Source organism: Procambarus clarkii, chromosome 29 (genome assembly GCF_040958095.1).
Source record: "Procambarus clarkii isolate CNS0578487 chromosome 29, FALCON_Pclarkii_2.0, whole genome shotgun sequence".
NCBI classification, from domain to species: Eukaryota; Metazoa; Arthropoda; class Malacostraca; order Decapoda; family Cambaridae; genus Procambarus; species Procambarus clarkii.
This window is the reverse complement of record NC_091178.1, coordinates 10,980,516-10,993,925: the sequence shown is the minus strand read 5'-3', so window position 1 is coordinate 10,993,925 and position 13,410 is coordinate 10,980,516. Positions and strand designations below refer to the sequence as shown.

The 13,410-nt window shown below is 50.1% G+C and overlaps 1 protein-coding gene across 8 annotated transcripts in view; it reads left to right on the top strand.

Annotated features, from left to right (window-relative positions):
- Nucleotides 1–13,410, top strand: part of Galphao (G protein alpha o subunit) — a 268,246-nt gene that overhangs the window by 212,475 nt on the left and 42,361 nt on the right. For all 8 annotated transcript variants that reach the window (XM_045753452.2, XM_045753458.2, XM_069333485.1 and 5 more), the window contains 2 exons: nucleotides 721–881; nucleotides 8,130–8,258. In XM_045753452.2, the coding sequence (XP_045609408.1) occupies nucleotides 721–881; nucleotides 8,130–8,258 (290 nt within the window). The remainder of the gene's footprint in view (nucleotides 1–720; nucleotides 882–8,129; nucleotides 8,259–13,410) is intronic.

Here is a 13,410-nt window from a genome sequence, read left to right as displayed (position 1 = left end):
AAGGTACCAGCAGGAAGAGTGGAATCGGGCAGGACGTGATGACTACGTGGCGTGTGTGTGTGTGTGTGTGTGTGTGTGTGTGTGTGTGTGTGTGTGTGTGTGTGTGTGTGCGTGTGTGTGTGTGTGTGTGTGTGTGTGTGGATCCAGCGAGACATGAGTGTGCGGGCGCACGCGGATGAGTGGTGGCGCTGCACGCAAGTTGTCACCATCAAGACCTAACCCGTCCCAGGCCAGTAAACATAACCCAGTTACCCCTCGCTCACCCACCTAAATTGAATCGACCCGAGCTGACAATGAGTCCAGATTACCTTCAGTTAACGCGACACTACTTAACATGATCTGATTTCCCCGACGTGGCTGCCTTGATGGGATTTCCCGCCACATGACTTCTAATTTCCATAAGCCAGGACGATCTCGGGTCTCCAATGAACCAAGATAGCCCCTTACATCTTAATGTAAAATAAGATCCGCCTTCTTTGGTCCAGTAGGTGTTCTAGTGATTCCTTTATGCCCATGTTCCTTCACCATAGGGGCCCCTTACCATGACAAAAGGTTTCCTCGTGACCCTTGGACCATGGTGACTTCTTTAGTCCCTCGTCCCAAGGACAGTGTACTCATAACTTGAAATATATTCTCTTCAACGTGTACTAAATAACAGGAAACGGGTTTTCATTGACTGTTCTTGTATGTGTAATAGTTTTTTCTCTCTTCCGATAACAGCCGGATGCCAAGATGGTCTTTGACGTAATCTCTCGGATGGAAGACACGGAGCCCTTCTCTGAGGAGCTCCTGTCGGCGATGAAGCGGCTGTGGGCCGACACGGGCGTCCAGGAGTGCTTCGGCCGCTCAAACGAGTACCAGTTGAACGACTCTGCTAAGTAGTAAGTGGCCCTTCCTCTTGCGTTGTATATATCTCTGTTGTAAAGTTCTTCTGGCGATACTTAACGGTATCAAATGCTTTACGTATTCAATTTCTAGGTCCCAGTTGGTGAACTCCAATTTTATATATATCTGGAGAACGTTCCTCGAGTTCTTGATGAACAGCTCTCTACTCCAGGCCTGGGACCAGGCTAGGGAGTAGATGGAGTAATCCCCCCCCTCAGCTCGTTGGAGCAGGCGTAATGGTGTGGGAGAGTGGCGTGGGCGCCGTTGGTGAGGTGGTGAGGGGGTGACAGTGCCGGGTGCGTCACAGGCAAGGTTTCCGTCCCGCTTACCAGACAGGAAGCTTGCTGTTGGTCCCTCAGGACTGGCTGGGGGACTGGCTGGGGGTGGGGGGGGGGGGGAGAAGGAGATAAATGAGGGGGGTGAGAGGGAGGGGCATGTGCGGTGGAGGAGATGAAGTTGAAGCTCATGGTTAGGGATGGTGGAATGGAGAACGGGCCGTTCATGGCAGAGGTGGATAGGAATAAGGGGATGGGCAATATGGCGGCGGTCTGGGTACAGGAGCAGGAGGAGGACAGGCAAAACAACAGTCGTTATGAACATAAATATAACACGTATTATATACGTGTTATATATGTTATATAGATATATAATAGGGTTATGTGGGGGGGGGGGGTTTACCCCCACCCCCTCTCAACCTGCAGGGAGAGGTTAAGGAAGAGCGCGGTGGCCCAGATGGGTGGCGGGGAGGGGAGAGGGGCGGCGCTCCCCGCCACCTTGTTCTTAAGTCAGTGATTTACTGCACCACCTGCCCCGGGAAACTTCCACCCCCCACATTCAGCCCTCTTTTTATATCACTGTTCAGGCTGTTCTTGCCTCCACACTGCCCTGAGCTTCATAGTTCTATGATGAACTATGAAGCGAGTTCAGGGGTGAGACAGAGAGGGAGAGAGAGGGAGAGGGAGAGAGAGCAGTTTATGTATAATTACCACTATAAAGTTCTGACTATCGATCTTATAGAAATTTTCAAGTACTTGAAGAGCAGACCTGGAATCACAGAAAATTGCTGCTACTGCTCTAGTTTTGTAGTATACTGGTAGCTAGTTATAGTGTAACTAATTCAGCCAGTTTAACCTGACACTGATAGTCGGTGTGGCAGTATTATTTCTATAAAACCTACAGACCGTTGCTCTGCATCCTGTGGTCGATTGGACTGAGCCGTCGGGTGCAGACATTGTGCCTGTGAGGCTTTAGGCTGCAGATAGTAGAGCAATGGTTTGAAATATTTACCGATCCAGCATTCTAGAAGTCTACGGTGGTCGCTCATAGGTTTTGACTTACACAGTTTGTCTTCACTGAACCCCTCCGTGTAAACACACAACTCCCCACTTCTCTCTCTCTCCTCTCTTGTTCTCTCTCTCTCTCTCTCTCTCCTCTTGTTTTCTTGTTTATCTCTCTCTCTCTCTCTACTCTTGTTTCTCTCTCTCTCTACTCTTGTTTCTCTCTCTCTCTACTCTTGTTCTCTCTCTCTCTCTCTCTCTCTCTCTCTCTCTCTCTCTCTCTCTCTCTCTCTCTCTCTCTCTCTCTCTCTCTCTCTCTCTCTCTCTCTCTCTCTCTCTCTCTCTCTCTCTCGTGTGTGTGTGTGTGTGTGTTTTCACATACACAAACTCTCATGCGTGTATTCACCTCACAAATTACACATTAAAACCAGAAAAGGCCCAAAAGAATGCACAATATTCCTTCGTGAGCAAACGGCGTTAAGCTATGAGGAACTCTGATGGAACTGGATCTCACCACACTAGAGAGGAGGAAACAGCGAGGCATGTTAACTGAGGTACAGTGTGGTGCAGTGTGCTGGTGTGGTACGAGTGGTAGGGAGAGCAAGGAGTGAGGCTGGTCTCTGAGAAACATAAGAATATAGGAAACTGCAGAAAGTCATTTGGCAAATACAGGACGACACGTATTTGTAAGATACAATATGTCGAGTACAATATGACCGAGAGGGTAAGATTGATGATTCTAACACGAATTTTTTCAATATTTTTTTGACACCACAACTCTGTTTCTAAAATAGTATTTACCAGTCTTTCCTGAATCTCAACTTTCATTATATCCATTGACTCGCATACCATTTTGTGCTATATTTAAAACTTCACTTAAATATCCTTTGATATCTTCATGAGAACTTGAGATTATCTTGAGATGGTTTCGGGGCTTAGCGTCCTTGCGGCCCGGTCCTCAACCAGGGCCTTCTTTTTGTTATATCCTCATATCCATATTTATATCTCAATCATCCCCTCCCGTCATTACTCTTCATTTTGCTAGAGAATGTTAATTATGCGAGAGGAATGCAGTTGTGATGAGAAAAAGATGTTCGGGGTGTGGATAAATATCGTTAATGTGTGTGGGATAACGGGGAATTTCTAGTGTCGTAAGGCACAGTTCCTTCATACGCTCCTCATACCCCATCCCTCGTAACTCTGGGACGAGTCTCGTTGCAAACCTCTGAACCTTTTCCAGTTTCCTTATATGCTTCTTCAGATGGGGACTCCATGATGTGGGATAAGGGGAGGGAATTAGATTGTGGGAGAGCAAGATGAGGGAGTTGTTCACTTCTGGAGGGAGATGTAAGGGAATTGGGGAAGATGAAGTGGTAGAATGGTATGATGAGAGGGGGAGGGAGGGAATGGGAGAGGTAGAGAAGGAAGCGAGAAGGGCGCGGCAGGTAATATATTGATGGACCGTCTCAGGGAAGTTGACAAAATTGTCAGGTTTTGAGGAATGTCTGGGAGGTTCTGGGATTGTCTGGGAGGTTCTGGGATTGTCTGGGAGGTTCTGGGATGGTGTGGGAGGCTCTGGGATGGTGTGGGAGGCTCTGGGATGGTCTGGGAGGCCCTGGGATGGTCTGGGAGGCCCTGGGATGGTCTGGGAGGCCCTGGGGTGGTCTGGGAGGCGCTGGGATGGTCTGGGAGGCTCCGGGAATGTTTGGGAGTATGTTGGCCAGGGGTGGAAGAATATACTCCCAGGGTGTCGTGGGAATGTCCAGGGGTATATTGCCTACCAACTGGGAATGTTTCCTCACTTTCCTGACCAGATGGAACCCAGTTTTCTTGTGGAAAATTCGGTTCCATCTGCTCAGGAATGAAAAGGGTATGGGGGCGGGAGGCAAGAGAAATAAAAGTTAGAGAAAATGGGATGGGAGACAGTGAAGAGGGATGTGGTATGAGGATGGGGTATGAGGAGCGTATGAAGGAACTGTGCCTTACGACACTAGAAATTCCCCGTTTGGGTAGGAGGGAGGGTGGGAAGGGAGGGATAGAAAGGGAGGGATAGAAAGGGATGGAGGGATTAGAGAACGAAGGGGGAGGGAATGTAACCACATAACCAGACGTCGCGCAACACGAAAACGGACGCCACGCTAAAGCTGCTCCAGCTCTTGCAATAAATAATTGAGCTGTATCGAATGTACATTTCATGGTCCCCCCCCCCCCCCCACACACACACACACACACACACAAAATGCGTGGACCTTGCTCTTGGGTGTATAGTGTACACTTTCGAACCAGCGGGTGTGGCTTTGTACTTCGGTATACAGTATTCAGGGTCTGTTATTGTCAGTCCTCTGTGTACAAGATCGGAACGTGATCAACACCTGGAGGTGCACGTGATTAATCCGGCTGAGAGTTGTGTGTGTGTGTGACTGCGTGCGGCGGCTACCAAGGTGGGTAGCAACAACTTTTATCAGCATTCTAGAGGGAGCTTGAGAATTCTTACAGGCGCTGCTGAATCCACCGGATTGGGAACTAGTGTGGCGGGGGGGGGGGGGGGGGCTGCGGCCTGCTAACACACACAGTCTAGGTGATCGGGGGTAATCAATAGCGAAGACTTGTAGGGCGAGAGGAAGCAACTCTCAACTTGAAAATAGCACCACAAGAAAATTATCAACCTCTCACACCCACCCTGTCAATACCTTTCCGTGCGTCCCAGCCCAGACACCCCCTACATAGTCTCTCTCCCTCTCTCTCTGGGTCCACGTTTGAACATATATGTACATAGGGGGAAAGGATTGTGGTGTTATACAAACAAAATAATGTTTGTGTTGAGACGAACCTGGTATGGGGGCCCGGGAGGCATAACTAGATCACACACGCCTGTGAAACATACCAATTTACACGGAAAAAATCAACAATAAAACATATATCATCACACGAGATGGAATTTATATATATATATATATATATATATATATATATATATATATATATATATATATATATATATATATATATATATATATATATATATATATATATTAATATGTTGACCAAATCACACACTAGAAAGTGAATGGACGACGATGTTTCCGTCGTCTCCACAGTCGACTTGAGAATGGTCCAGGACGACGGACCGAAACGTCGTCGTCCCTTCACTTTCTAGTGTGTGGTCTGGTCAACATATTTCAGCCACGTTGTGACTCCTCGTCTGTATATAAATAATATTACTAGTTAGATGTAGAGGGGGAGCTTGTGTAGGGTAATAACCCTACATGACCCCCAGTGAGGGCAAGGTTGTAGCTCCTGGCCTCCCTCCCCCGCCACCGGGATATACCGGGGAAATGACAGGGAAACTAGTGGAATAGTGTCGAGGTGGCTCACTCCCCTCACCACTGTAACGCTGCTTGTCTTAAAGGTGTGTTGATGTAATGGTTTCGGAGTTTGAGAGAGGCAACGCGCCCTTGTTGTGTCTCACCCTCCTGCACTCTATTGTATCCTCTAGAGCCCAGGCGGTAGAGAGACATAATAATGTACACTCGGAAAATATATGAGGGTCTTTGCTTTACAGAGGAGGGGGGGGGGGTTATTCTGCTCATCCTGTCATGCCTCCTGGTCACATGTGATTATTATGTGATCCTGGTCACATGTAAATTATTATGTGATCCTGGTCACATGTAAATTATTATGTGATCCTGGTCACATGTAAATTATGTGATCCTGGTCACATGTAAATTATTATGTGATCCTGGTCACATGTAAATTATTATGTGATCCTGGTCACATGTAAATTATTGTGTGTCTCCCGTCTGGGGTCTAGAGAATACATATTTATTACAAATTTGAATCGGTCCCAATAATTTAAATGCCTTATTGAGTGGATTCTATTAGTATAAAGAATCTTTGCACGCTCTCCAGGTCAACAGTTTATCCAGGTATGGCACTACCATATCCAGTGTCAACCTGGACAGTTTAGTGAGGCTAGCCTCGAGTGTCTGGTCGCCTACTTTGGACAGACAGACATTTTATAGTTGTAGATATATTTGATAGTGAAATACACAGATCAATAGACACGGATAAATTAAGATTAGTGTTAATTATTGATGGTCAAGCGGAAACTAGATTTATTCCTTCAAGGAGTGCCGGACCAACCGGGCTGTGGTGGGTATGTGGGCCTGCGGGCCGCTCCAAGCAACAGCCTGGTGGACCAAACTCTCACAAGTCAAGCCTGGCCTCGGGCCGGGCTTGGTGTTGATGTTGACCAGACCACATGCTTCAGACTTCGTGAATCTGGCCCCAGGTCCCCCCCCCCCCTTGCCCACCCATATGGCTGTCCCAGGGTGTGTCGAGCAGTCGAGTTATGATCCTCGCTTGTGTGCTCTCGACCGCAAATATACTCCGCCATTTGGCTATCCCAAGATCAAATTGCTGCACATTAGTAGTTAATGAACCAGGTATCTGCGTCCGTCCGTCTGTCTGTCTGAGAGAGAGACAGACAGAGGGAGAAGAGCTAAGGGGAGGGGGGGGGGTGTCCTCAGGTGATATGACTTGGCAGGTAATTAAAATGTTGGTGACAGTGGTTGGCAGTTAGTGACAGTTTTGATAAATAATTGCTGGTGTTGACAGGGGGCTGATGACCTGGTTACTTCTCTTTCATGTGACCATCTTGAGGTTATCTTGAGATGATTTCGGGGGCTTAGTGTCCCCCCGGCCCAGTCCTCGACCAGGCCTCCACCCCCAGGAAGCAGCCCGTAGCAGCTGTCTAATTCCCAGGTACCTATTTACTGCTAGGTAACAGGGACATCAAGGGTAAAAGAAACATTTTGCTCATTTGTCTCCGCCTCCACTGGGGATCGAACCTGGAACCTCAGGACTACGAATTCGAAGCGCTGTCCACCTAGCTGTCAGGTCCCACAAATTTAAAATTAATTTCCCTCATCCGTTGTCTTCCTTTTTGTTCTTTACTTGGGTATCGCTTTCCCTTCCCAACATTGTCTGCTCTCACGAATCGTCAAATATTGCGCCTGCTGATCTATATTTTTAGTTTTGTAATTGTTCGTTTATCTAGTTTCGTGACCTATTAGTGTGGAGGAGAGTGTGAGGTACCTCCCCCTCCCCCCCCCATCACACAGCTTCCCCTCCTAGTACCTCCAATCCCCAGTTAGTCCCACATCAGTCTAATATCATCAGCGGCTACACGTGAACAATGTGCGTAGTGGAGTACACGTGTAGTGGAGTACACGTGTAGTGGAGTACACGTGTAGTGGAGTACACGTGTAGTGGAGTACACGTGTAGTGGAGTACACGTGTAGTGGAGTACACGTGTAGTGGAGTACACGTGTAGTGGAGTACACGTGTAGTGGAGTACACGTGTAGTGGAGTACACGTGTAGTGGAGTACACGTGTAGTGGAGTACACGTGTAGTGGAGTACACGTGTAGTGGAGTACACGTGTAGTGGAGTACACGTGTAGTGGAGTACACGTGTAGTGGAGTACACGTGTAGTGGAGTACACGTGTAGTGGAGTACACGTGTAGTGGAGTACACGTGGTGTGGTGACCAGGGTTGTGGTGTTAAATATGGCGCCTCACAGTCGCGTGTCGTCGTATTAACTTCGGGTTACAGTATGGCTGCTCTTTGCCCGTGTTTCTCCTCCTCGTATTACGCTGGGTTTAGTATATATTATTATTGAGTCGTGTTTATTGATGTAAGGCTTTATAGTGTCACCCACCACCACCATTATCACCACCACCACCACCATTATCACCACCACCACCACCATTATCACCACCACCACCACCATTATCACCACCACCACCACCATTATCACCACCACCATTATCACCACCACCACCACCATTATCACCACCATTATCACCACCACCACCACCATTATCACCACCACCATGTCTTACCAGCACCATCTGGCGGGCGTATTATTACCGGTGTTCTAATAAGTCCTTGTCTGACCCTGCAGCTTCCTTGACGACCTTGACCGCCTGGGGGCCAAGGAATACCAACCCACCGAACAAGACATTCTCCGGACCCGTGTCAAGACCACTGGCATCGTCGAGGTTCACTTCTCCTTCAAAAATCTCAACTTCAAGTATGTGTTCGAACGATTTTGTATTAGCTTACGTTTATTTCTGATATTATTCCTCTGCGGCTGTGATTGGTTAGTGTGGCGGGGTGGCGACTGGCTAACATGTTCTTATATTTTGTGGTGGAAGGACTTTGTTGTGTGTGATGGGTGTATGGAATTAAATCAACTTAGTTGTATTTAGTAGGGTTAGAGGAGAAGTAAAGCATGCAAGACCTCTTGGATCAGATTAGCAGATTAAAGTAAAAAAGCCTATCAGGTACTGTAAATATGTAAATACAAAGTGTAACTGGGCGAGTAGTGTAAATGCATTGTTAGTGAAACTGTGGTTGGTGAGAGCGTAGAGTTTTTCACACCTCGTGTCCTGATATCTTGCTCCTTCCGCCTCTCACAGTTATTAGTATTAGCTTTATTATTATTATTATTATTATTATTATTATTATTATTATTATTATTATTATTATTATTATTGTTTTGATAATGTCCGCCAGCAAGCCTGGGAACGAGTGGGCCTTTGCTATAAGCAGCGGGCATGTTCCTGCTCATTACTTATCTCTGCGATATGTGTTAGGGTTTGAAATCTTCTGTGGAGGATGTTTCCCCCATAGACTTAATTCGTGGGTCCTATTTTGGTAAAACATATAAATAAAGTGTTTTCCAGTTTTTACCGGTTCTTATATGCTTGTATATATATATATATCTTAACAGGGACTGACTGCACATATGCAAATGTATTCAGTGAAACGAGTGGAAGATTTCAAATCCTAGGATGACCATTATTGTGAGTGTGTGAGCGCGCGTCAGTCCTACGCAAAAAGAAGTGAAAGATGGGTAATGCAGGAGATTGTAATCCACTTGAGAGGATACATGATACATAGTGTCCGTGGGAGTCCCTCCATTCACATAGTGTAGTTGGTCACGGCTTCCTGCATTGCCTCTAATATCCAGGTGTTTTACCTTGAATCTGAATTGAGCAAGAACAAATAACCAAACCATGGAAGTAACGACACTAATGTCCCTCCCCCTCCGGGTGAAACCTGCAACGTGATTGGCTGGGAAATCTAGAGGGGCAAACTCCTTGCCCAATCACGAAGGGCATTGAGGGAGGCTTGAATCGTTGATTGGTGGATTAGTGGACTGACGGGGCTACTATACTCTTGGCTTACGTGACTGGTGCCTGAGCCTTCCAGTTTTAGCATTGGGGCCCCTCCATGCAATTCTTGCTTCCTGTTCCTCATCTAACATTCAGTCATAGGAAGCCTCCACCTCCTCTCTGTAGAATAGTTGTGGGGGCCCTACTTCCTAAATTCCTTATATGGTACACACTCTCTATAACAGTAATTGGTGTTATACCAAATCCTTGTAAACCTGATTGGCAGCCTGACAGTGTACAAAATTATTCTGGGCTTGTCCGTGTGTGTGTGTGTGTGTGTGTGTGTCAAACCTCTCGTGTCCAGGTATTATTGTCATGGTCCATCTTACATGTGCTCCTCACGTCATCTCTCTCCTTAACCTTTCCAACTCTGGCCCAATCTCCATCTCGTCTACCAATCATCTGTCTACTCCATCACGTCGAATGGCCTTTCATTTTGCGTACCTGTCTCCACTTACCTTTACTTCGTGTATTCCATTTCATCTCTGTTCACAAACTTGCATTTTTTTCTCCCATACCTATAATTGATCAGTTCATCGTATGGTTGTCTTACCATTCCACTTAATCACTCTAACCCCTCACGACTGACATGGCCCACCATTTATTACCTCGGCTCAGTTCTTGCTATCATCCTCCCCACCATCACCATTACCACCACCACCACCACCACTCAAAGCGCTAAACCCTGATGAGAAACAACCATATTCTTATTCCTTTCCTGTTTTCCTTTTACAAGTAAGCCGCAAGTGGAGCCCCCCCCCTTCTCTCTCTCTCCCGCCCTCCCTTCCCCACTCCCCCCCTCCCCCCTCCATCCTTCCCCCCCCTCCCCCCTCTCTCTCTCCCTCCCTCTCCCCCCCCCCCTCTATCAGCACAAAGGAAGGGTGTCAACACGCTTTTCGTGTTTTCCTTGTCTAGTTTCCCTTTATTGCTTGTGACGCTCCTTTTTTGTGACTCCTCAATGTTGCATTATTTTTGTTTTGACGGTGGTCTCTCGTTTGTTTGTTCACCACTAGCATTATGGCGGGGGATGCCCCTCTGTGAGATGCTTTTTTTTGTAGGATGCCCCTCTTTTTGGTGTAAGATGCCCCTTTTGTTTAACCTGTGAATTCTTTTGGCTGTGGACACCCCCCATTTTTTTTTGTGGACACATCCCTTTGTCGGCTTTGAAAGCTCCCATTTTTTTTAATGCTCCTTATTTGGCTGTGAATGCCCCTTGGTTAATGTTCTATGGATGACGGTACTGCCTTCATTGTGTCTTGATGGGCACTTCCTGCCTTTGGCCTTTCTGTCCCCTCTCCTTTTTCCCCCTCTCCTTTCTCAGTGTTTCTGGATGCTGCCTTCCATCCCTCTAGATGTCCTCCTATCCCTGCCCCCCTCTGGATGTCCCTCCATCCCTGCCCCCTGGATGCCCCACCTTTCACTCCCTGCCTAAGAATGTGCTCTTCCCCTCCCCCCAACTCTTCCCCCCCCAACTCTTCCCCCCCAACTCTTCCCCCCCCAACTCTTCCCCCCCCAACTCTTCCCCCCCAACTCTTCCCTCCCAACTCTTCCCCCCCAACTCTTCCCCCCCCACTCTTCCCCCCCAACTCTTCCCCCCCAACTCTTCCCCCCCCAACTCTTCCCCCCCCAACTCTTCCCCCCCAACTCTTCCCCCCCAACTCTTCCCCCCCAACTCTTCCCCCCAACTCTTCCCCCCCCCAACTCTTCCCCCCCCAACTCTTCCCCCCCCCCCCCAACTCTTCCCCCCCCAACTCTTCCCCCCCCAACTCTTCCCCCCCAACTCTTCCCCCCCAACTCTTCCCCCCCCAACTCTTCCCCCCCCAACTCTTCCCCCCCCCCAACTCTTCCCCCCCCCAACTCTTCCCCCCCCAACTCTTCCCCCCCCAACTCTTCCCCCCCCAACTCTTCCCCCCCCAACTCTTCCCCCCCCAACTCTTCCCCCCCCAACTCTTCCCCCCCAACTCTTCCCCCCCCCAACTCTTCCCCCCCCAACTCTTCCCCCCCCCAACTCTTCCCCCCCCAACTCTTCCCCCCCTCAACTCTTCCCCCCCCCAACTCTTCCCCCCCCAACTCTTCCCCCCCCCAACTCTTCCCCCCCAACTCTTCCCCCCCCAATCTTCCCCCCCCAACTCTTCCCCCCAACTCTTCCCCCCCAACTCTTCCCCCCCCCAACTCTTCCCCCCCCAACTCTTCCCCCCCCCCAACTCTTCCCCCCCAACTCTTCCCCCCCCCCAACTCTTCCCCCCCCCAACTCTTCCCCCCCCCCAACTCTTCCCCTCCTTAACTCTTCCCCACCCCCCACTCTTCCCCCCCCCACTCTCCCCCCCCACTTCCCCCCCCCACTTCCCCCCCCCCACTTCCCCCCCCCACTTCCCCCCCCCCACTTCCCCCCCCCCACTTCCCCCCCCACTTCCCCCCCCCACTTCCCCCCCCCACTCTTCCCCCCCCCACTTCCCCCCCCCCACTCTTCCCCCCCCCCACTCTTCCCCCCCCACTCTTCCCCCCCCCACTCTTCCCCCCCCACTCTTCCCCCCCCCACTCTTCCCCCCCCCACTCTTCCCCCCCAACTCTTCCCCCCCCCCAACTCTTCCCCCCAACTCTTCCCCCCCCAACTCTTCCCCCCCAACTCTTCCCCCCCAACTCTTCCCCCCCCCCAACTCTTCCCCCCCCCCCCCAACTCTTCCCCCCCCCCCAACTCTTCCCCCCCCAACTCTTCCCCCCCCAACTCTTCCCCCCCACACTCTTCCCCCCCCCCAACTCTTCCCCCCCCCCCACTCTTCCCCCCCCAACTCTTCCCCCCCCCAACTCTTCCCCCCCCCCAACTCTTCCCTCCCCCCAACTCTTCCCCTCCCCCCAACTCTTCCCCTCCCCCCAACTCTTCCCCTCCCCCCAACTCTTCCCCTCCCCCCAACTCTTCCCCTCCCCCAACTCTTCCCCTCCCCCCAACTCTTCCCCTCCCCCCAACTCTTCCCCTCCCCCAACTCTTCCCCTCCCCCCAACTCTTCCCCTCCCCCCAACTCTTCCCCTCCCCCCAACTCTTCCCCTCCCCCCAACTCTTCCCCCCCCCAACTCTTCCCCCCCCCAACTCTTCCCCCCCCAACTCTTCCCCCCCCCCAACTCTTCCCCCCCCAACTCTTCCCCCCCCAACCCTTCCTCCCCCCAACTCTTCCCCCCCCAACTCTTCCCCCCCCAACTCTTCCCCCCCCAACTCTTCCCCCCCCCAACTCTTCCCCCTCCCCAACTCTTCCCCACCCCCCACTCTTCCCCACCCCCCACTCTTCCCCCCCCACTCTTTCCCCCCCCCACTCTTTCCCCCCCCCACTCTCCCCCCCCCACTTTCCCCCCCCCCACTTCCCCCCCCACTTCCCCCCCCCACTCTTCCCCCCCCCCACTCTTCCCCCCCCCCACTCTTCCCCCCCCCACTCTTCCCCCCCCCCACTCTTCCCCCCCCCCCCCACTCTTCCCCCCCCCCACTCTTCCCCCCCCCACTCTCCCCCCCACTCTTCCCCCCCCCCCACTCTTCCCCCACCGACACACTGGACCCATGCTGCTCGCTGCACACAGTATTGTTCTCTGTACAGTACTTTGAATCCGGATATATAATTTACATTTTCGCGGTGTCCGTTTAAGTATTGGTGGGTGCATCGTTAGTTGCAGCTTCTGCAGCATTTGTAAATGAAAAATTTCCGAACTTGAGCAGCACTGGCCAAACTGGCAAGGTTTTTATGGACCATAAATTTGAAGTTTTGAAGACTGGAAGAAGGCTTTTATGGAGAGGAGGTAAAGTAAATGAATTTTAAATGTTGTTCTTTTCCTTTGATGATTCCGTAAATATATATTAAATATTTTAAGCTTTTGAAGATTTTCTTAAGTGTGAGTTGTATGTAGTTTATATGTACCCATTTCATGCATGTAGATGAAACAGTTCTTGAAGACTATTCCTAATTCACATAAATTATGTTAGAAGTTTGAGTTCCTCCAAAATAAACCTTGATTTGCAGTTTA